Consider the following 16,999-nt stretch of genomic DNA (forward strand, 5'->3'; position numbering starts at 1 on the left):
CCCGGCCAGGCCCGGCCCCATTCCCGCCCCGCGCCGCCTCCCCGCCGCCGCCGCGGGAGCGCTCCCCTGCCCACCCCGCCCCCGCGGCCGAGCCCGGGAGTCGAGTGGGAGTCGGCCGGCCGGCGCGGGTAGCGCCGGGACCCCGCGGGGGACACTGCAACCGGAGCCCGGGAGGGGCCGCGCCGCCACCGTCTGAACTAGGATGTCCCGACATGAAGGTGAGAGCAGCCCCCGCCCCCACCGCCACCACCCGGGCCTCGGCCTACCCCGCCCGGGCCAGGCTCCACGGAGGGCGGCTGGGAGGCGGCGGAGACTTCGGCTGGGCCCGAGTTGGGCCCGAAGCGTCGGGCCCGAGAGCGAGCGAGAGACGGCAGAGAGCCGTGGCGCCGCCGCTGCAGCCGCCACGGCCGCGGCCCTGAGCTGGGCCTGGTGCCGGAGGCGGGGCGGCCGGGCCGGCCGGAGGGTTTGCACTGTCATGGGGCGGGGGACTGATACCGGATGCCGTGGCCCTCCCGGCCTCCCCGGGAGCCGCGGGCCCCGGCAAGGCCTAGTGCTCCCGCCTCCCCGGAAGGGCCCGGCGCTGCCGCCGAGCGGGGCCGCAGGCGGCGGCAGGAGACCGAGGAGCCGGCCTGGGACCCGGCGGGCGCGTCTGGTCGCGGGGAGACGACGGCGAGTGTCCCTGCTTGAGGGTGACCGCGGGGCGGGCGGGAGTCTCTGCGGCCGGGGAACGGGAAGCCCTCGTCGCCCGGCCTCGCGGCTAGGCCTCGGCGCGTCCCTGGACTCGGGTAACCAAGTTCCCAGGGCGGATCCGGCCCGGCCGCAGCGAGCAAACTCCCTGCTCCCGTCACCTGGTCCGAGCGAAGTCGCTCCCCGCTGGCCCGTGGTTTAGCGTGCACCAGCTACGTAAACCAGGTTTTGGTAAATGACCATGGTGAGGTCTGTTAATGGTTAGGGCTAGGTTTTGTGATTTAAAAACATGATTCGGGTACAGTTGCACATAAGCAGACAGCTCTAGCCCAGTCCCAAGGCACAAAGAGAAAAATGTTTAGGGGCCGATGTATAGGCGTTGAGCTAGCTGGTAAAAAATAAGTTAACTTCAGTTCACTGCCATATGGTTTAGAAAAGGGGGAGGGGGTTGTGTTTTCTTTGTTTCACTACCACAGGTCTTTAAAAAGTATTAAGAGACTTGGCGAAAACTTTATCCTGGTAAGGTTAATGCAAGATTGTAGAAGTGGCTTGAAAGTATTGTGTACTCTTGATTTTAAAATCCTGTGTAGCTGATGTAGGAGTGAAGAAAGTTTAGTGAGTCAGCTAAGTGTGTGCTTCACACCGTTGGAAGGATATTCTTAGGGAAGTAACAGGCCTTAGAATTTCGAGGTTGAAAAACTCAGATTGATTAAAATTACATTTAGAGCAGATTTCAGAATTTGCATTACTAATTGCAGTGTTGAGATTTGAACTATTTTGTGTTCAAGGATTGTGTATCTTAAAAGTCACAAAATGAATAGTAAATATAATGTATTTTCTTGCTGTGTACAAGTGTGGACATTTTGAAATAAGGTATTTAGGCTTAGAAATATTTTGAAAAAAATGCCCATTTTCCCACTTTTTCTACTCAATGGAAATATATTTCCTATCTCTGTAATTTAAGAGAAATTGTAATTAAAATTATAATCAAATTTTAATTTGGAATATTAAAGTTTATCTTAGATTGTAGATTGGGTACGTTGACCACCTTCAGGACAAAATGAATGTGAACAATGGCTGCAGGCCCCCATAAGAACTGGGAGAGTTAAAATTACAGAATCAGCAATGGAAGAAGGGTGTTTGAGACCCATTCTCCTTGCTTCAAGGAAACATCCAGATAGTTCCAGACTAAGTTTTCTAATTGAATGGTATCCTAGGAAGATTCCTTTACCCTCAGTAATCTTTTAGAATAATTAAAATGCTACAGTGCCAGTATTCTTGAATGTAACAAATTATGTAATTTAAGCCCATTTCACCCTGCTTGATCCTGTGGAAAGACATGTGGTTTTGAAACTTAACATTACATTTTAGTTACTTAGATATTACTGAACCTTAGGACATTAATAGCACACCTTTTCTGGTAACTTACATAAGGCCAGATATTTCTGAAAAAGGAACGTTCCTATAATACATCAGTTGAAGACTTTACCACAATATTTGACAAGTGATTATGTTTTAAGGGTCTAGATTATGGCCTAAGTCAGAAATGGCAGTCTCTTTGAAAGTCACGGTTCATTCATTATATACATGTTTTGTGGAATAGTTCAGGCTGCCATTATTTTCATGAGTAGGAATTTAACCTATCAACAATTGTAGAGTTTGACATCCTCACTATTCTAGTTCTTTTCTCACCTTTCTCTTCTTTGGGCCAACTAATCCCATTTATTTTAAGTGTTTCTTTAGTAGTATGATTTTTGAGCTCTTTTAATCATGTATCCACCTTCAAATTCTCTGTAGTTCTTGTTTCTCTTCAGTAATGTGTCCCAGAACTGGATGTAGTCGTCTAGTAAAAGATCTGAACTGTGCTGCCTACAATGTACTTACATTGTGCTTCCTTTTCAGTGCCTTCTGTATGCATGTAACTTGTTACTTTGTCTTTTTGCCCACCCTAGTGAGTTGTACCAAATAATGTATATGTAATGATATACCTTTGGACAACACACAGCTCCAAGATGGACATCTGTCAAGCTTAGAGTCTCTACTTTGTGAAGCAGTGGACTGCACTTCTGAGAAAGGAGATGCAATCAGGACCATAGAGAAGTGCTTTAGCTCTGAAGTCAGCATACTTTTTTTGTAAAGGGCCAGGTAGTAAATATTGTAGGCTTGGTGAGCTATGAGGTTTGCTCTGTCATTGTAGTGTAAAAGCAGCTATAGACAACATGTAAATGAATGAGCATGACTGCGTTCCAATTAAAACTTTGTTTATAGACACTAACATTGGAATTTCATATAATTTTCATGTGTCATGAAATATGATTCTTAGCTTTACCATTTAAAAATGTAAAAACCATTCTTATCTTGCAGACCCCACAATCTTAGAAGGTGGCTGAATCTGGCCCCAGTATGGCCCAGGGCTATAATTTGCCTACTTTTGCTGTACACTAGAGCTTTAGAGAGTTGATAGAACTGGAATTGTTACGAGTCCAGAAAGGGCCCGCTCTGTGTGGTATTCCTTCATTTCCTTGGAGTAATGGGGAATAAATCCATGGATTAAACCAGTTCTGTACCTCAGCTTCCAGCAGCACCATGTATTGTAGATTGGGAGACAAGTACAATAGTTGTTCCCAAGGGATGGGAAACAGGCTCCTCACCTTTCCAGACCCTGTCTGAGTGGGGATGGCAGTACTCTACATTAAGTCTCCTGCTTGCCTATTATGGCTCTCCTAGCCGGAATTCCAGGGTCTCTTTTAGTTCACTTTGTAATGTTGTCATGTTAACATTTTACATTAGTGCCTAATCACTTTATGTTCACCATACTAACACCATCTAGTTCCATGTTATACATAGAAAACAGTTATTTTCTATTTTATTTGTAAGAGTATTTTTTTTAATGTTTCACTGTATACTTTAAATACTTTTAAAATATGTTATTCACAGCTCAAAACCCATTTAATAGCTTTGCAAATTTTAATAAAACATATTACCCAGTGCTTATTTATTAGCTAAAATGAAGTTATGAATATTCTTGTATGAGTTGGAACCTAATTGATTACCTGGAATTAGGAATACATTTATTGCCTTAAATCATTCAACCTTTTTTCAGTTGCTACAATGTATTAGGCATTCTGCTAGTTGGAAGGAATGTGATGATGAATAAATGAGACAACAGCTCCTCACCTTAAGTACAGCTTTTACAGCACAATGAGGAAGGGACAAACAAATTGATGACAAAATAATTACCAACTTTTTGTTACTAAATTTGCCCAAGTTCAGAGAGGGATTCTATTGTGATTTCTAATGCTTTTTTTTTTATGTCTTCTTTTTTTTTTTATTTTTTTTTTATTTTTTATACAGCTGCGCTGAGAATGAGCCCCGTGTGGTTAGTGCGCGTGAACGCGCACTTGAGTGTCTTCTTAACATTTTGTGGGCTACTCTTGATTTTGGATATAATTATTTGAGATTTAAAATAGAATGCTTATTTTTTACCTGATTTATAGTTCTCTTAGGTGTTAGAAGCTTTTCATATGTAAAAATGATGGTGAATGAATGGATACATGATCACATTCTGTTATTCTCAGAAGCACCTGATACTGTTTATTTTCAAAATGTAATGTACAAGAGTAGGCAGGTCATTAATCTAGTTTTTGAAAGTTGTACCATTTTTTGAAATTGTACCGCTCTTGTTAGTAGATTTAAATTTTCTCTCTTCTGAAAATGCTATCTGACATTAAAAACACACATACAGATAATCTCAGAGTGAATTGCAATAATTTTGTTTTCAGGACTTGGGGATTGCAAAGACAGGATAGGTAATTAATATGTGATTTTAATGTGACTTTTACTTTCCTGTAGCAAAGTAAATGAACTCCCACTGAAAAGATCTTTACCATCATGTCAGACAACTTATTTTACTTTAGCTGTGATCTATTAAAAGATTATGACATTCTTAGATTTTTCAATTTCAATAAATCATGAATTACATTTATCTTGACTTTCAATAAAAGAAAGATGAGAATGTAAATATTTTAATTTCTGGGGTCTTTGATTTCATGATTTCATATAAAGTTGATTTTGAAGCCTATTTTTCCCATATTTTGACATTCGTATTTAAGTTAAAATTAATAAAATATAATTTTTCTTTTTTAAATTGGAGATTTAATTTGGAAGAAATTCCTTTTAGTTTTAGAATCTTAAAATGTATTAGCAGCAATATTGTTTAAAGGTTGAAAACTTTTTCACAGTAGAAACTTACGAAACTTCTGATGTGAAATGACCAAACAAATCCCTTCATATTAGGCTTCCAGTGTTTTAAAAAATAAATCCTTGTACTTAGTCGTAATTTAATTTTCAAAGCATCAGCTTTATAACATCTATATACATTTGCCGAGACTTGTTGTTTGTTTAACTGGAGGTTCTAAAGTTGTTTTAATGATGGTTAAGGCATCATTGGATTATCCTAGAAATAGATGTTTTTTATTACATTTTAAATATTGCTTTCGGGCAACTTTCATGAATATGGACTCAAATGAAACTTTTCCTGCACTTCATATTCATAAAAGTTAAAACTAGAATGCTGTTCATAATTAAAAATCTTTGTTTATAAATGATTAATTTCAATGTTGTGCTAGGAGCCATGATGTTTTTCATTTCCTTAAAATGATAAGGTACAGTTTCTTTCACTCACTGAAGTTATTCATTAAAATTGAGGAGAGTTCCTAAGAGGTATACAGATCAGGGCATTTTTTAAATGTGGTAGTTTTTAAATATTAGCCATGTCCTGATTCATGTTGAAGATAAAGGGATGAGGCAGATAGTTTCCTATGGGAACATATTACCTAGATCAGGGGTCGGCAAACTGCGGCTTGCGAGCCACATGCGGCTTTTTGGGTACATACATGTGAGTAAATTTTTGTGTGACTTTTTCTTATTTTAATAGATATAATTAATACTATTACTTGTTATAATATGACTTTAAATTTTCCTTATTTGTAAAAATGTATTTATGGCTCTCGAATAAGTTTTAAATTGTTGTGAGGGACAGGATTGGCTCTTCCGTCTCAAAAGCTTGCCGACCCCTGACCTAGATCCATAGTAAGGAAGGAACTAGTGAAGAAAAGAGGGTGTTCTTGGGCTGGTAAGGACAAGAGGCCAGGAGTGTGTTGGCAGAGAAAAGTTAGGCAAGGTGGACATGAAACTTGGAAATGGTCTGTAGCCACAGGGAGTCCAAAACACTCATGCCTCATGAAACATCCTAAGAGCTAGGTACCAGGAGGTGAATACTCAGTGTCCTGTGAAACTAGCAAGAGATGAATTGCCTTGTGAAGCACCTTCCAGGGTACCTCTCTCTCACTGCCCTTGCACAGTGTTTGTTATTTGTGTTTTCAGTTTTCTTTTTGAATAGTAACAAAGCAGAGTGCGGGTCCATCCAGTTCAGGTACCTGGTCATTTTATCTCATCCATGGCCACAGTCCCAACCTGCAGTCCAGTAGACTTTGGCCAGTGGCCACAAGTGGTGCCAGGAAGAAAGTATGGATGGGTCCCTGCAAATCTAGCATTGCTGCTGGAAAAAACCAACTGAAATCACAAGAGGGGATCAGTTCAGTCACTTTCAGCGAGGAAAGACAAACTGTAAGAGGGTGAAGCCTCTTGACATCATAACTAATTAGGTTTGCACATTATCTTCTACTGAATTGTGTGGGGTTTTTTCCTCTCCATAGCACTCAGTGCCAATGTCATGAACTTCAACTTTTGCTAGGGTAAGAAAAAGGATTTTCATTAGAAGTCACTTTAGAATGCTAACTCAACAAGTTGACTTAGAACAGTCACAGGTATATTCGACTATTAATTTATTTTTTGGTTTTGACATGTTTAAAACTGTCACACACACACACACACACACACACACACACAGCAAAGTTAAAGTTCCCTCCAGTGGCACTCCTGCTTTATTTACTCTCCAGGCATTTTTTTCTGCTATAATTGTTTACTTGTCTGCTTCTCCCACAAGCTACCTGAGGGGTTCGTATAGTGTTACACTTAACCTTTGTACGCTACCATCTAGCATAGTGTCTGACCTTTGGGAGGTCCACTGAACGTTTGCGGGTGATGGTTAGAGATGTTAATACTTGTCTAAAAAATGGTGAGACTGGAAAATGCTCTCCTATTTTTATCTGGGAAAGCTGGTTAAGAGGGAGATAAATTGTGGGAAAGAAGGCTTGGAACTTTCATAAAAGTAAGAGGGGATGAATAAATTACAAGGAACAAAAATAACTTAGGGGAGCTGGCTCCTGGCAGGGAGTGGCCTGGGACTAGATCCGGGGTACTGTTTTGTTATACTTCTGGCTCTGGTTTCAGATTAACTGGCCATGAGTTCTGCATATCAATTGCACTATGTGCGTGAGTTTTCTGGTTCATTCAGTCATTTATTCAGTGAATATTTATGGACTACCTACTTGAGGACCTCTCAAAGTCATCTCCAGAGTTTGCCACAAGTTGTTGACCCTGCAGGTTGATAACATTCAGAGGGTTTGAAACACATGTTTGGGAATTAAATGCTTTCCTGTTGCACAGGCTATGGCTCCTTTCCAGTGTGCTGGAATTAGTCCTTGAAGTTTATATTTTATGACAGGGTAATTAGATCATGTAAGTATTTTAATCTTGTGGCAATATTTGCAACCCTCTCTTTTTTTTTAAAGTTTATTTTCATTTAAGTTTCACAGTTACTTCTAATTCTGCCCAGCAGTACATTTCTTTCCTTAACAGTATCAGTATTGTCCTTACTTAGACTGTGGAAGTCTCAACACATCTATCTGCATATGTTAATGTATGTTTAAATAGGCTGTTTCTCATAAGTTTTAAAGTATCTTTTTGATGCTTGGAGAGAAAAGAGCTCAAGGAATTAAATTTTTCTGTTCAGTATAGTTGGGGTTTTTTTTGCAAATTTCTAATGGTCATATAGCAACTGTTGAGGTAACTAGACCCTCCTTCCTTCTGTTACTCTTTTTTAACCAGTATCAGTCTTCTCCTTTGTCATCCTCTAGGATTATAGAAGTTAGGCGGTACAAGCCATGAGAAGCTTTCTAAATTAGGGAGTTAAAGACATTGAAGTATACAGGTAGGGATTACAGGAATTATTACAGATGTATCGCTTTTCTATAAGAATGAAATACATGCTGGGGGCTAGGGGTGGTTCGGTGTTGAGAGCCAGGTAGGTTTTGTAAGCAGAGATGTAATGCTCAACATTATGAACACTGCTAGGGACTCTGATACAGTTAGTTGCAGTGTTTGTACGGCTATAGATATGGATATACAGAGTGGTTACAGAGGTGAACTAATCTTCCCTTACCTAGGAAAATGGTGATTAGAACTTCAAGTGACCGTGGATGAGCACTTGACCCGTGGTGTTTCTACATTAGGCCAGGAGCAAGGATCTTCACTCCATGTCAGACATACTACATATCTTCATATTCATTCATTGCTTTATATCATTTTTTACAAACTTTTTAGAAATCACCCAAAGGAGGAAGAGATAGCAAATCTACTTACAGAATTAGAGTAGACCATCACTGTCCAATAGAAATCTAGTGCAAGCCACATGAAATTTTAATTTTCTGGTAGCCACAGTAACAAATCTAAGGAGGTACAATTAATTTTAATAGTTTAATACTTTAACTATTAATATATCAAAAATAACATTAACATGTAATCAAGATAAACTTTGATGATATATATATATATATATATATTTATTTATTTATTTATTTATTTTTTAAGATTTTATTGGGGAATTGGGGGAGGGGACCAGCCAAGTTGTTCTTCAGTCTTCTTTGTGGAGGGCACCAGTAGCCATCTGGCTTTCCATCGGCAGCTCGTGGTCTCTTAAGCTCAAGGTGCTGTGTTATAGTCATAGTTGTGGGTGGGCGTAGCCACCATCCCATGCAGGAGTTGAACCCAGCAGCCTTGTTGTTAAGAGCGCACGCTGTATCCACCGAGCCATCTGGGCAACAGGGAGCTCAGCTCAAGTTCAGTCTTAGTTGCAGGTGGGTGTAGCCCACCATTGAACAGGCAATCTTGTTGTTACACCAGCTGAGCCATCCTGCCACCTGTTGGCAGCTCAGCGACAGTTCAGCTCGGGCGCAGCATCACTGGCCCATGTGGGAATCAAACCAGTGGCCCTGTTGCTCAGAGCTCGCACTCTTAAGCCAACTCTTAACCAACTGAGCCACTCGGCCGGCCCCTGTTGAGATATTTTTACATTCTTTTTCCCTTACAAAGTTGTAAAAATTTAATGTGTATTTTGTACTTGACACATTTTCATTCAGATGCTAACATTTCATCGAAAACACTTGATCTTAGCCGAAAATCATCTTTAGACTCGTGCATTGGGGTACCTGCTAATTCATCGTTGATTATATACTGTATCTTTTGTAGGTACATTTTGATGCAGTATGGTCATGAACTTAATGGTCCATAGACTACCATTCTGGATTTCTGCTGCTTGAGTTTCTCTCCTAAAAACCTAGATTTTACCTTATTTATCACCTTAAAATTATTAGCTACATATAACCATCACAGTAGAAACCCACTTTATAAACAGCTACAAATGTATATAAATTCTAATCACTTTATGGGTTGTTCAGATTAGAGGAGTAATGGCTTGTGGGTGATTTTAATGTGAGTTTGGGGGTTATTTTAAAGTCTGCATTTACAAATGTAGAACTTGTAAAAATTGTTTTAAGTTTTATTATGGTGAATTCAGAGGATAGCTGGGGGTTCTGTCTGGTGGTGTGATAGACTTATCATTTTGGTAATTTATTGTAGGTGTATTCCATTGTAGTGAAATTGGATCTCTAATATCCATCTAGAAAAGACTCTTGGCATGTAACAATAGAAAACCAGGTGGTTATGATTATTTCTTAATTTTAAGGAAACTGATTATGGAGTGAATACTTAGCCCTTTATCAAGGTTAGCCACTCACTGGTAATTTCTCTCTTTGACCTATTTGGTTTATTGTTTTAGTTAGTTAAAACTAGATTTGCAAGTGAAACATAAAGTGTGTGGAAGATAGTCTGTTAAAAACTAAAGACCGAGTGTTTTCTCCCCTTATTTGACTGAAACAACAGTTTGGCTGCAGTCAGTTTTATGGTTGTATTCCTTTTTAGTCCCCCTGCAGCTGATCACTGGCACATCAGGAATTTTTGGCACGCTCTCTCCTTGTTTTTAATAGTATAAAAATGCTAGTACCATAGTGTTTGGGTGCTCTCGTCCAGTGGTTCTCAAAGTGTGGTTCAGGACCACCGTTATCAGCATCACTTGGGAACTTGATGGAAAAACAGATTCTTGGATCTTCCCCTAGACCTACTGAATCAGTACTTCTAGGAGTGGAGCCCAGCAGTCTGTTTTAACAAGCTCCTACCAAGTCCCGGTTGTGAGCACAGGCATTTTATGTGTGAGATGGTTACTGCTGGTGACGGGCAAACAGTGATTGTGGGGCCATTTTTCATGGGGTGAGATAAGCCAAATGGACATGGAGCTGCTGACCTTGGCCTCATTCTTTTTTTTTAAAGATTTTATTGGGGAATTGGGGGAGGGGAACAGCGCTGGGGAATCGGGGAAGGGGAACAGACAATTTGCTGTTGTTTTGTTCTTCAGTCTAGTTGTGGAGGACGTTGCTTCACTGGCCCAAGTTGGCACCAGCATTGCGCTCTTCCTGGGTGCTGGCCGCTCACGCTGGCTGCTGGCTACACACGGTAGCCCATGGCAACCCACTGCAGCAGGGGCTGCAGCCTATGCCGTCGCTGGTGACTCACGGCAGCCCAGCCCCAGGTCGAGCTGCTGTTCAGCATATTAGCTGCAGAGGGCAGTGTCACTGGCCCTCATATGTGGAATCCGAACCAGGTCCCTCTGGCGTCCCAAGACAGTTCTTAACCAATGCACCACTTGGCCGGCCCTGGCCTCATTCTTTTTAAACACCATGTTATTGTCACCTGAGGAGATAGTAGAGGAGTATAGCTTCCGATTCCAGACTAGTACTGTCTACTTAGTCGACACATATTTATTGAAAATGTACTTGGGGCCAGACACTGTCCTGGCCGCAGGAATACCATAGTGAACAAAACAAGATTCCTGTCCCTATGATATTCACATTCTAACGGGTATATGGTCGGTGGGCCAAACCATGTTTTTTGTAAATAAAGTATTATTGCACTACAACCATGTCTGCTCATTTACATATTGTCTAAGCTGCTTTTGTGCTACAATGGCAGAATTGAGTAGTTGTGAGAAAGCTGAAAATATTTTCTGTCTTGCTCTTCATAGAAAAAGTTTGTGGATCCCTGGGATAAACCATAAAAGAATAAATATGGAAGAGAGTGTTAGGAAGCCAAAAGTGTTATAAAAAAAACATACAGCAGGTTAAGGGCATAGAGAGTGGGGGCCTACTTTAGATACAGTGGTTGGGGAGCCTTTCAAGGTGGGACATTGAAAGAGGATATTTAAAGGAGGAAGGATATGGCTGAGGGTACAGCAAGTGCAGAGGCCCTGAAACTTGGAGCGTTTAGGGAACAGCAGTGAACAACAGTGGAGGATAGAGTGGAAAGGGATAGAGTGGGGAAAGAGGTAGGAAATGAAGTTGGCATAGCTGGGGCCAGGTCCTGCATCCCTTGTATTATAGGCTACAGTGAGGGCTGTTTAAGTGTGAGTTCTTTGAGAAATACGAGGTGTGATCAAACAATACAGTGAATGTTTAAATAAATTTATTACAGTAAAATTTATTACAGTAAATCGATTCAAAACATTTACCTTTCAGGGTCATTTTGACTTTGGGGAAGAGCCAGAAATCACACGGTGCCAGATCTGGTGACTAAGGTGGATGAGGACACACTGTAATGTTTCTATTTGACAGAAATTGCTGAACCAGAAGTGATGTGTGACATGAAGCCTTTCTGTTGTAATAAAAAAAAATACGGTGACCGCTACTGCTGTGCCTTCCAACAGAAAGGCAGGGATCTTCAATACAGAAAGTGGCACGTTGAACCTTAGCAACAGTGTGTGACAAGTTTCAACTTGTTTGGTGCAGTCAGTCAGGTGTGAGCTATGGTTGAGAGAAGGTGTGTTTTTAAAGTGTGCCATAAATCACCCTCCATCATGACAACGCTCCACACGTTGCTTCTGGTATGGCGATTTCTGTCAAAACATGGTGTGTCCTCATCCACCTTATTCACCCGATCTGGCACCATGCGACTTCTGGCTCTTCCCCAAAGTCAAAATGATCGTGAAAAGTAAATATTTTGAATCGTTTTGGGACATCAAGGCAGCCACGACAGGGCAACTAAAGATACTCACAAAAGAGGACTTGCAGAACCAAAACCGCTTCAGAAAGTGCAAGAACGATGGGATAAGTGTGTTTGAAGATGGGAGTATTTTGAGGGGGATTAATTGCAGTGTGTCTTTTACTGTAATAAATTTTTTAATTTAAACATTCACTATAGTTTTTTATTACACCTCATATATTTTAGAAGCCCTTCTTTTATAGAAGGGTCTTTTTGGCTGAACAAATGGCAGAGACGGGAAACTGAATACCTAGTATTGCAGCATGTTCCAACATCTCTAAGAAACATTTCTTTGCAAACTTTCCCCAACACTCGTCGCTCTTTTAAGCTTTGTCTTCCTCAGCCCCCATGTACATATCTGTATTCTATTTAGGTGATGTTTATTTGAGGCTGTGCAGTTTGGTGGAGAGCAAATATCTCCCTGGTTTGAATGTAAAACCCTGGAACCTGGAAATTGGGTCATTTACATTAGTGGCTTTTAAACTTTAAAAAAAATAACGCATAGTAAAAAATGTGTTTGATATTATCCATAGTTATACACATATGTAATGAAATAAGTTTTACAAAACAGTACTCATCTTTACTATGAGAGATGTATTCTATTTTCTATTATGTTTCATTCATTAAAAACAAAAATACTAGTTGTGACCTTCTAGATTGATTTCATAGTCTACTCATGGGTTGTGACTTTTTATTTGAAAAACACTGGCCTAGGCGGTCTAATTAAATTATGTATGTGTTGTGATAGGTACTGTCTATATTTCCTCTTGGAGAGGGATATGGGAAGATCTAAGTATATAGAATAAACTAGCTGTAGTATCATTGGGGCAATAAGTGTCAAATTGATTACAAGTTCCATAGTGTTGGCAAGTGGAATAGAATGATTTTTGGGTGTCAGAGAAGGCATTTCCAAAAGGGTGAAATTGAAACTCAAGACTTGAAGAAATACTTCAAGTATTTTTATAACAAGAGTTGGGGATAAAGATGTCTATCAAGTGAGAGAATGGTAGGAGATATAGTGCAGAGCTAAGAAAACCTGAGGTGTATTGGAGAGAGGTGGATGGGACAGAAGGCTCCTGTATGTAAGTGGTGGAGGGAGGTGTTAGAAAGATTGATTGGCTTACCTAAGATTCCTAGGGGAGAATGGGACAGGGACCCTTTGTTCTGACTTTCAGTTCAGTGCTAGAAGTCTGTTTTCTGTTTTGTAAAAGAAGGATACTAATGCCTGTTTAGCTTTTTTCCAACGTTGTGTGGAGATGAAGTGCCAGCACATGTAAGAATGTTTTCTAAGTTAGATAAAGCACTGCGTAAATGTAAGGCGATGGTATTTTTAATGTGGGAGATAAGATTAGAAAGGAAGAATGGAGCAAGGTAGATAGGGAAGGATTTTGATTGCCACACCAAAGTCAATCTGTTCCTTTTTTCCATACAGAGTATGGGATGGAAGAGAGAGTAGTGCACCACAAGTTTTAAGCAGAGAAATGTGATGAAAAGTGGTGTGTTTTAGGAAGATTAGTGTGGGACTTTGTGCAGGGTAGATTAATGCCTGTGGCAGGGAGACCAGTTAGAGGCTTTTTAGTGAAATAAACTTGAAGTTAAAAGGCCCTGAATTAGCCAGTGGCAGTAGAAACAAAAAGGAAGAAGATGACTTGAAATAAGGTCTTGTTGCAGGAAAGCAAGGACTAAAGTATAATTTCAGGACAAACCAGCCAGGTGCTGGAAGAACAGCAGGTTATTCTAGTAAACAGGGAAGATGGGGGTGGGGTGGGGAGTGGAAAGTAATTTTCAGCTTTTGACATTTTGAATTTACTTGATAGTAGGCCATTAGGGTAGGAATGGAGTTGAGAAATACTCTCCTGGGGCTCAGGAGAGAGATATCTTGGCTGGAGATAACAATTTTTAGCCCCCTACGCTGAAGCCTGGGATTGGCTAGATTTCTAAGGAAGAAAGCATCTAGAAAAGGGAGATCACCCATCAGATTGCTAAGAGGAAAACCATGATTGCGATGTACTTGGAAGCCACAAAGACCCTTTCCTGACCACCCATCTTCTGTAATAACACTTGTCATGCAGGTATTGACTTACTCATTTAGATGTAAGCCTCTTTGAATAGGGATGAAAGGTAGAGTAAATGAAGATATGGGGAGGGGAGAAACTAATATTAACCAAGCATATGCTATATTAATAGTAATATTTATTGAGAGCTTATTATCTGACAGGCATGGTGTTCAGGATTTCACATGTACCAGCTCATTTAATTCTCACAACACTCCTTTGAGATACACATTATTATCCCAGTTTTATAGATGAGGGAATTGATGAACTGAGAAGTTAAGTACCTTGGCCAAGGTCACACAGTGTGTGATAGAGCTGGGTTCTCAACATTAAACTATACTCTGTACCAGGCACTTCATAGACTGGTTCCTGCATCAGGGACCTCACTTAAAAGGCTTAATAAAATTTCAAAGCAACTTAGCAAGAAATGTTATCCCGTTTTACAAATTAGGGAATTGAGTCTCAGGGAGTTTAGGTATTTGTTCTAGGTCACAAAGATAATAAGTGGTAAAGCCAAGGTTTGAACCAAGTTCTGTCAGAAACCAGAGCCCATATTAATTTGTATTTCTTACAGAGGTCAGCAAATTTTTACTGTACAGAGCTAGATAGCAAATATGGCTTTGTGGGCCATATGGTCTCAATTGCAACTATTCCATTCTGCTATTGTGGCATGAAAGCAGCCATAAGACAAAACAAACAAATGAGCATGGCTCTGATCCAGTGAATCTTTACTTATGGACACTGAAATTTGAATTACATATAATTTTCAGGCATCACCAAATATTACTCTTCAAAATGTCTTCAGGCGGTGGGCAATCGTTTGCTGACCCCTGCATTAATCCATTCATTTCGTATAGATATGTATTGAATTCCTTGTGTATGTGGAGACATTGTGTTGGAGACTGGGGACAAAAAAGCAAAGGGGTTTCCAATCCTCTAAGATGAGACGGGTGACTGTAATACAGTGTATTAAGAACTATAATAAATTTATACTTAAAGGCATACTGAAAGGGTATAGGAGGCGTCTCAATTTCATGGATGAATTCATAAAGGCATCCCAAAAGAAGTCATGCTTTTGAGCTGGCAGTTGATGGGTTGCCGAGTGAATGGTGGAGGGGAGGATATCCCATGGAGAGACATGAACAGAAAGGGTGTCCTTTGAGGGGAGACCATGAGAAATTTGGCATTACTGAAACAGAAAGGGAGGGGCTAATACCAGAGAAAAAACCTTGTCAAGATGATATGGCAATGGGGAGTGAGTTTTTAGGACATTTTATTCCAGGAATCTGATTTTCTGTATGCTAGAGAGGCTCTGAAGGATAGATTTGCAGAGAGGAGGAGGACAGGTAAGTGATCACAAGATAAGATAATTGCTGTAGTGGGTGCAAATAGGAGACATATTTGGTGATTGATTAGGCATAGAGATTATGGAAGAACGAAATGTTTAGGAAAACTCTGGTTTTTGGCTTGATTGGTTGTGCGGTGCCATCAAGATGCATATATCTGGGGCAGAGAAGCATGCTTTGAGGGTGGAGGTGGGAAGCAGAGAAAAGAGAAGTCACTTCCATTTTTAGCATATTGGGTTTGAGGTACCTGTGGGACATCCGGGTAGAGATGTCCACTGGCAATTGAACATGTGGGTCTGGAATTCAGGAGGAAGGGGTCTGGGCTAAGATAAATCTATAGTAGTGATGGTTAGAACCTACAGATTGAGAAGAAGAGGAAACTGATCATTAAGCTCTTGGGAACACTAACATTTAAGATTTAAGGATCAGGATACTGACTGAATGGGAGTAGCCTGGAGAGAGTATTGGCATTAAAACTTCAGAAGGTGATTTGCCGGAAGGAGGTTATGGTCAGTTTTGCTGCAGAAAGGTCAAGAAGATAAGGCAGGAAGTGTTCATTGGCTGGGGCTGTTGGGATGAGGAAGGTTGTAGTACTTAATGAGTACTTGGAAAGAAGTGAGCTCCAGCCCAGATTGCAGTGTGTTTAATCCTGAATAAAGATGGGAAGTTGGGGGTACTACCTAAAGATTCAGCCATGAAGGGAATGAAAGAGATCCACAGCTAAGGTACCTCTAGCGCTTGGTGCAGGGTTTGGCAGATACTAGAAGCTGGAGAAATTCATTCACTCAATAAATGCTGTGCCAGGCACTGTTGTTGAAACCAGATAGAGTAATGAAAGGTTAACAGGAAGTTTTTTTTTTTAAGATTTTTTTATTGGGGAAATGGTGAGGGAACAGCATTGGGGAAGAGGAATAGACAAGTTGCTGTCCTTTTGTTCTTCAGTCTAGTTGTGAAGGACGTTGCTTCATCAGCCCATGTTGGTATTATCATTGTGCTCTTCCTGGGTGAGGCAGTCGCTTGCCAGCCATTGGACAGCAGCTCACGAAAGCTCACTCCCGCTGCCAGCCAGCCCCACTGCAGCCTATACCATCGGCGGTGACTCACGGCATCCCAGCTCCAGGTCGAGCTGTTGTTCACCATCTTTGCTGTAGAGGGTGCAGCGTCACTGGTCCTCATGTGGGATCCAAACCGGGGCCCCGCTGCTAAGAGCTGGCGTCCCCAGCCAACTCGTAACCAACATGCCACTCATCCGGCCCAACAGGAAGTTCTGATTGTAGAGCTTACATCTTAATGGGGGGGAAGAAATGTAATTTTGGCTACTGATAAAATTCTGAGAAAAATAAAACAGAGTGAGGGAATAAGGATTGAATATAATGGAAAGCATTTGAGTGATCTGTGTGGCTATTTTTAAAAGGGTGATCAGGAAGGCCTTTCAGAGGAAGTGACCTCTCAAGCAGACTTCATCAAGTATAAAAGGCCTGGGGTCCTGAAACTAATATTAAAAAAAAAATTTTTTTTTAAGGCCTGGGGTGAGAATAAAAAGCAGGTTGTTTGAGGAATCGGGTGGTTAGAGCTGACTAG

General features: G+C 40.9%; 1 protein-coding gene across 1 annotated transcript in view; it reads left to right on the forward strand.

Moving 5' to 3' along the window:
* The first annotated feature begins 18 nt into the window (after positions 1–18).
* The window catches only part of KCMF1 (potassium channel modulatory factor 1), a 77,106-nt gene continuing 60,125 nt past the window's right edge, over positions 19–16,999 (forward strand). The window contains exon 1 of the mRNA XM_019623790.1: positions 19–218. Within this exon, the coding sequence (XP_019479335.1) occupies positions 203–218 (16 nt within the window). The 5' untranslated portion in view covers positions 19–202. The remainder of the gene's footprint in view (positions 219–16,999) is intronic.

The sequence above is a fragment of the Hipposideros armiger genome, unplaced genomic scaffold (genome assembly GCF_001890085.2).
Source record: "Hipposideros armiger isolate ML-2016 unplaced genomic scaffold, ASM189008v1 scaffold_561, whole genome shotgun sequence".
In the NCBI taxonomy this organism is placed as follows: Eukaryota; Metazoa; Chordata; class Mammalia; order Chiroptera; family Hipposideridae; genus Hipposideros; species Hipposideros armiger.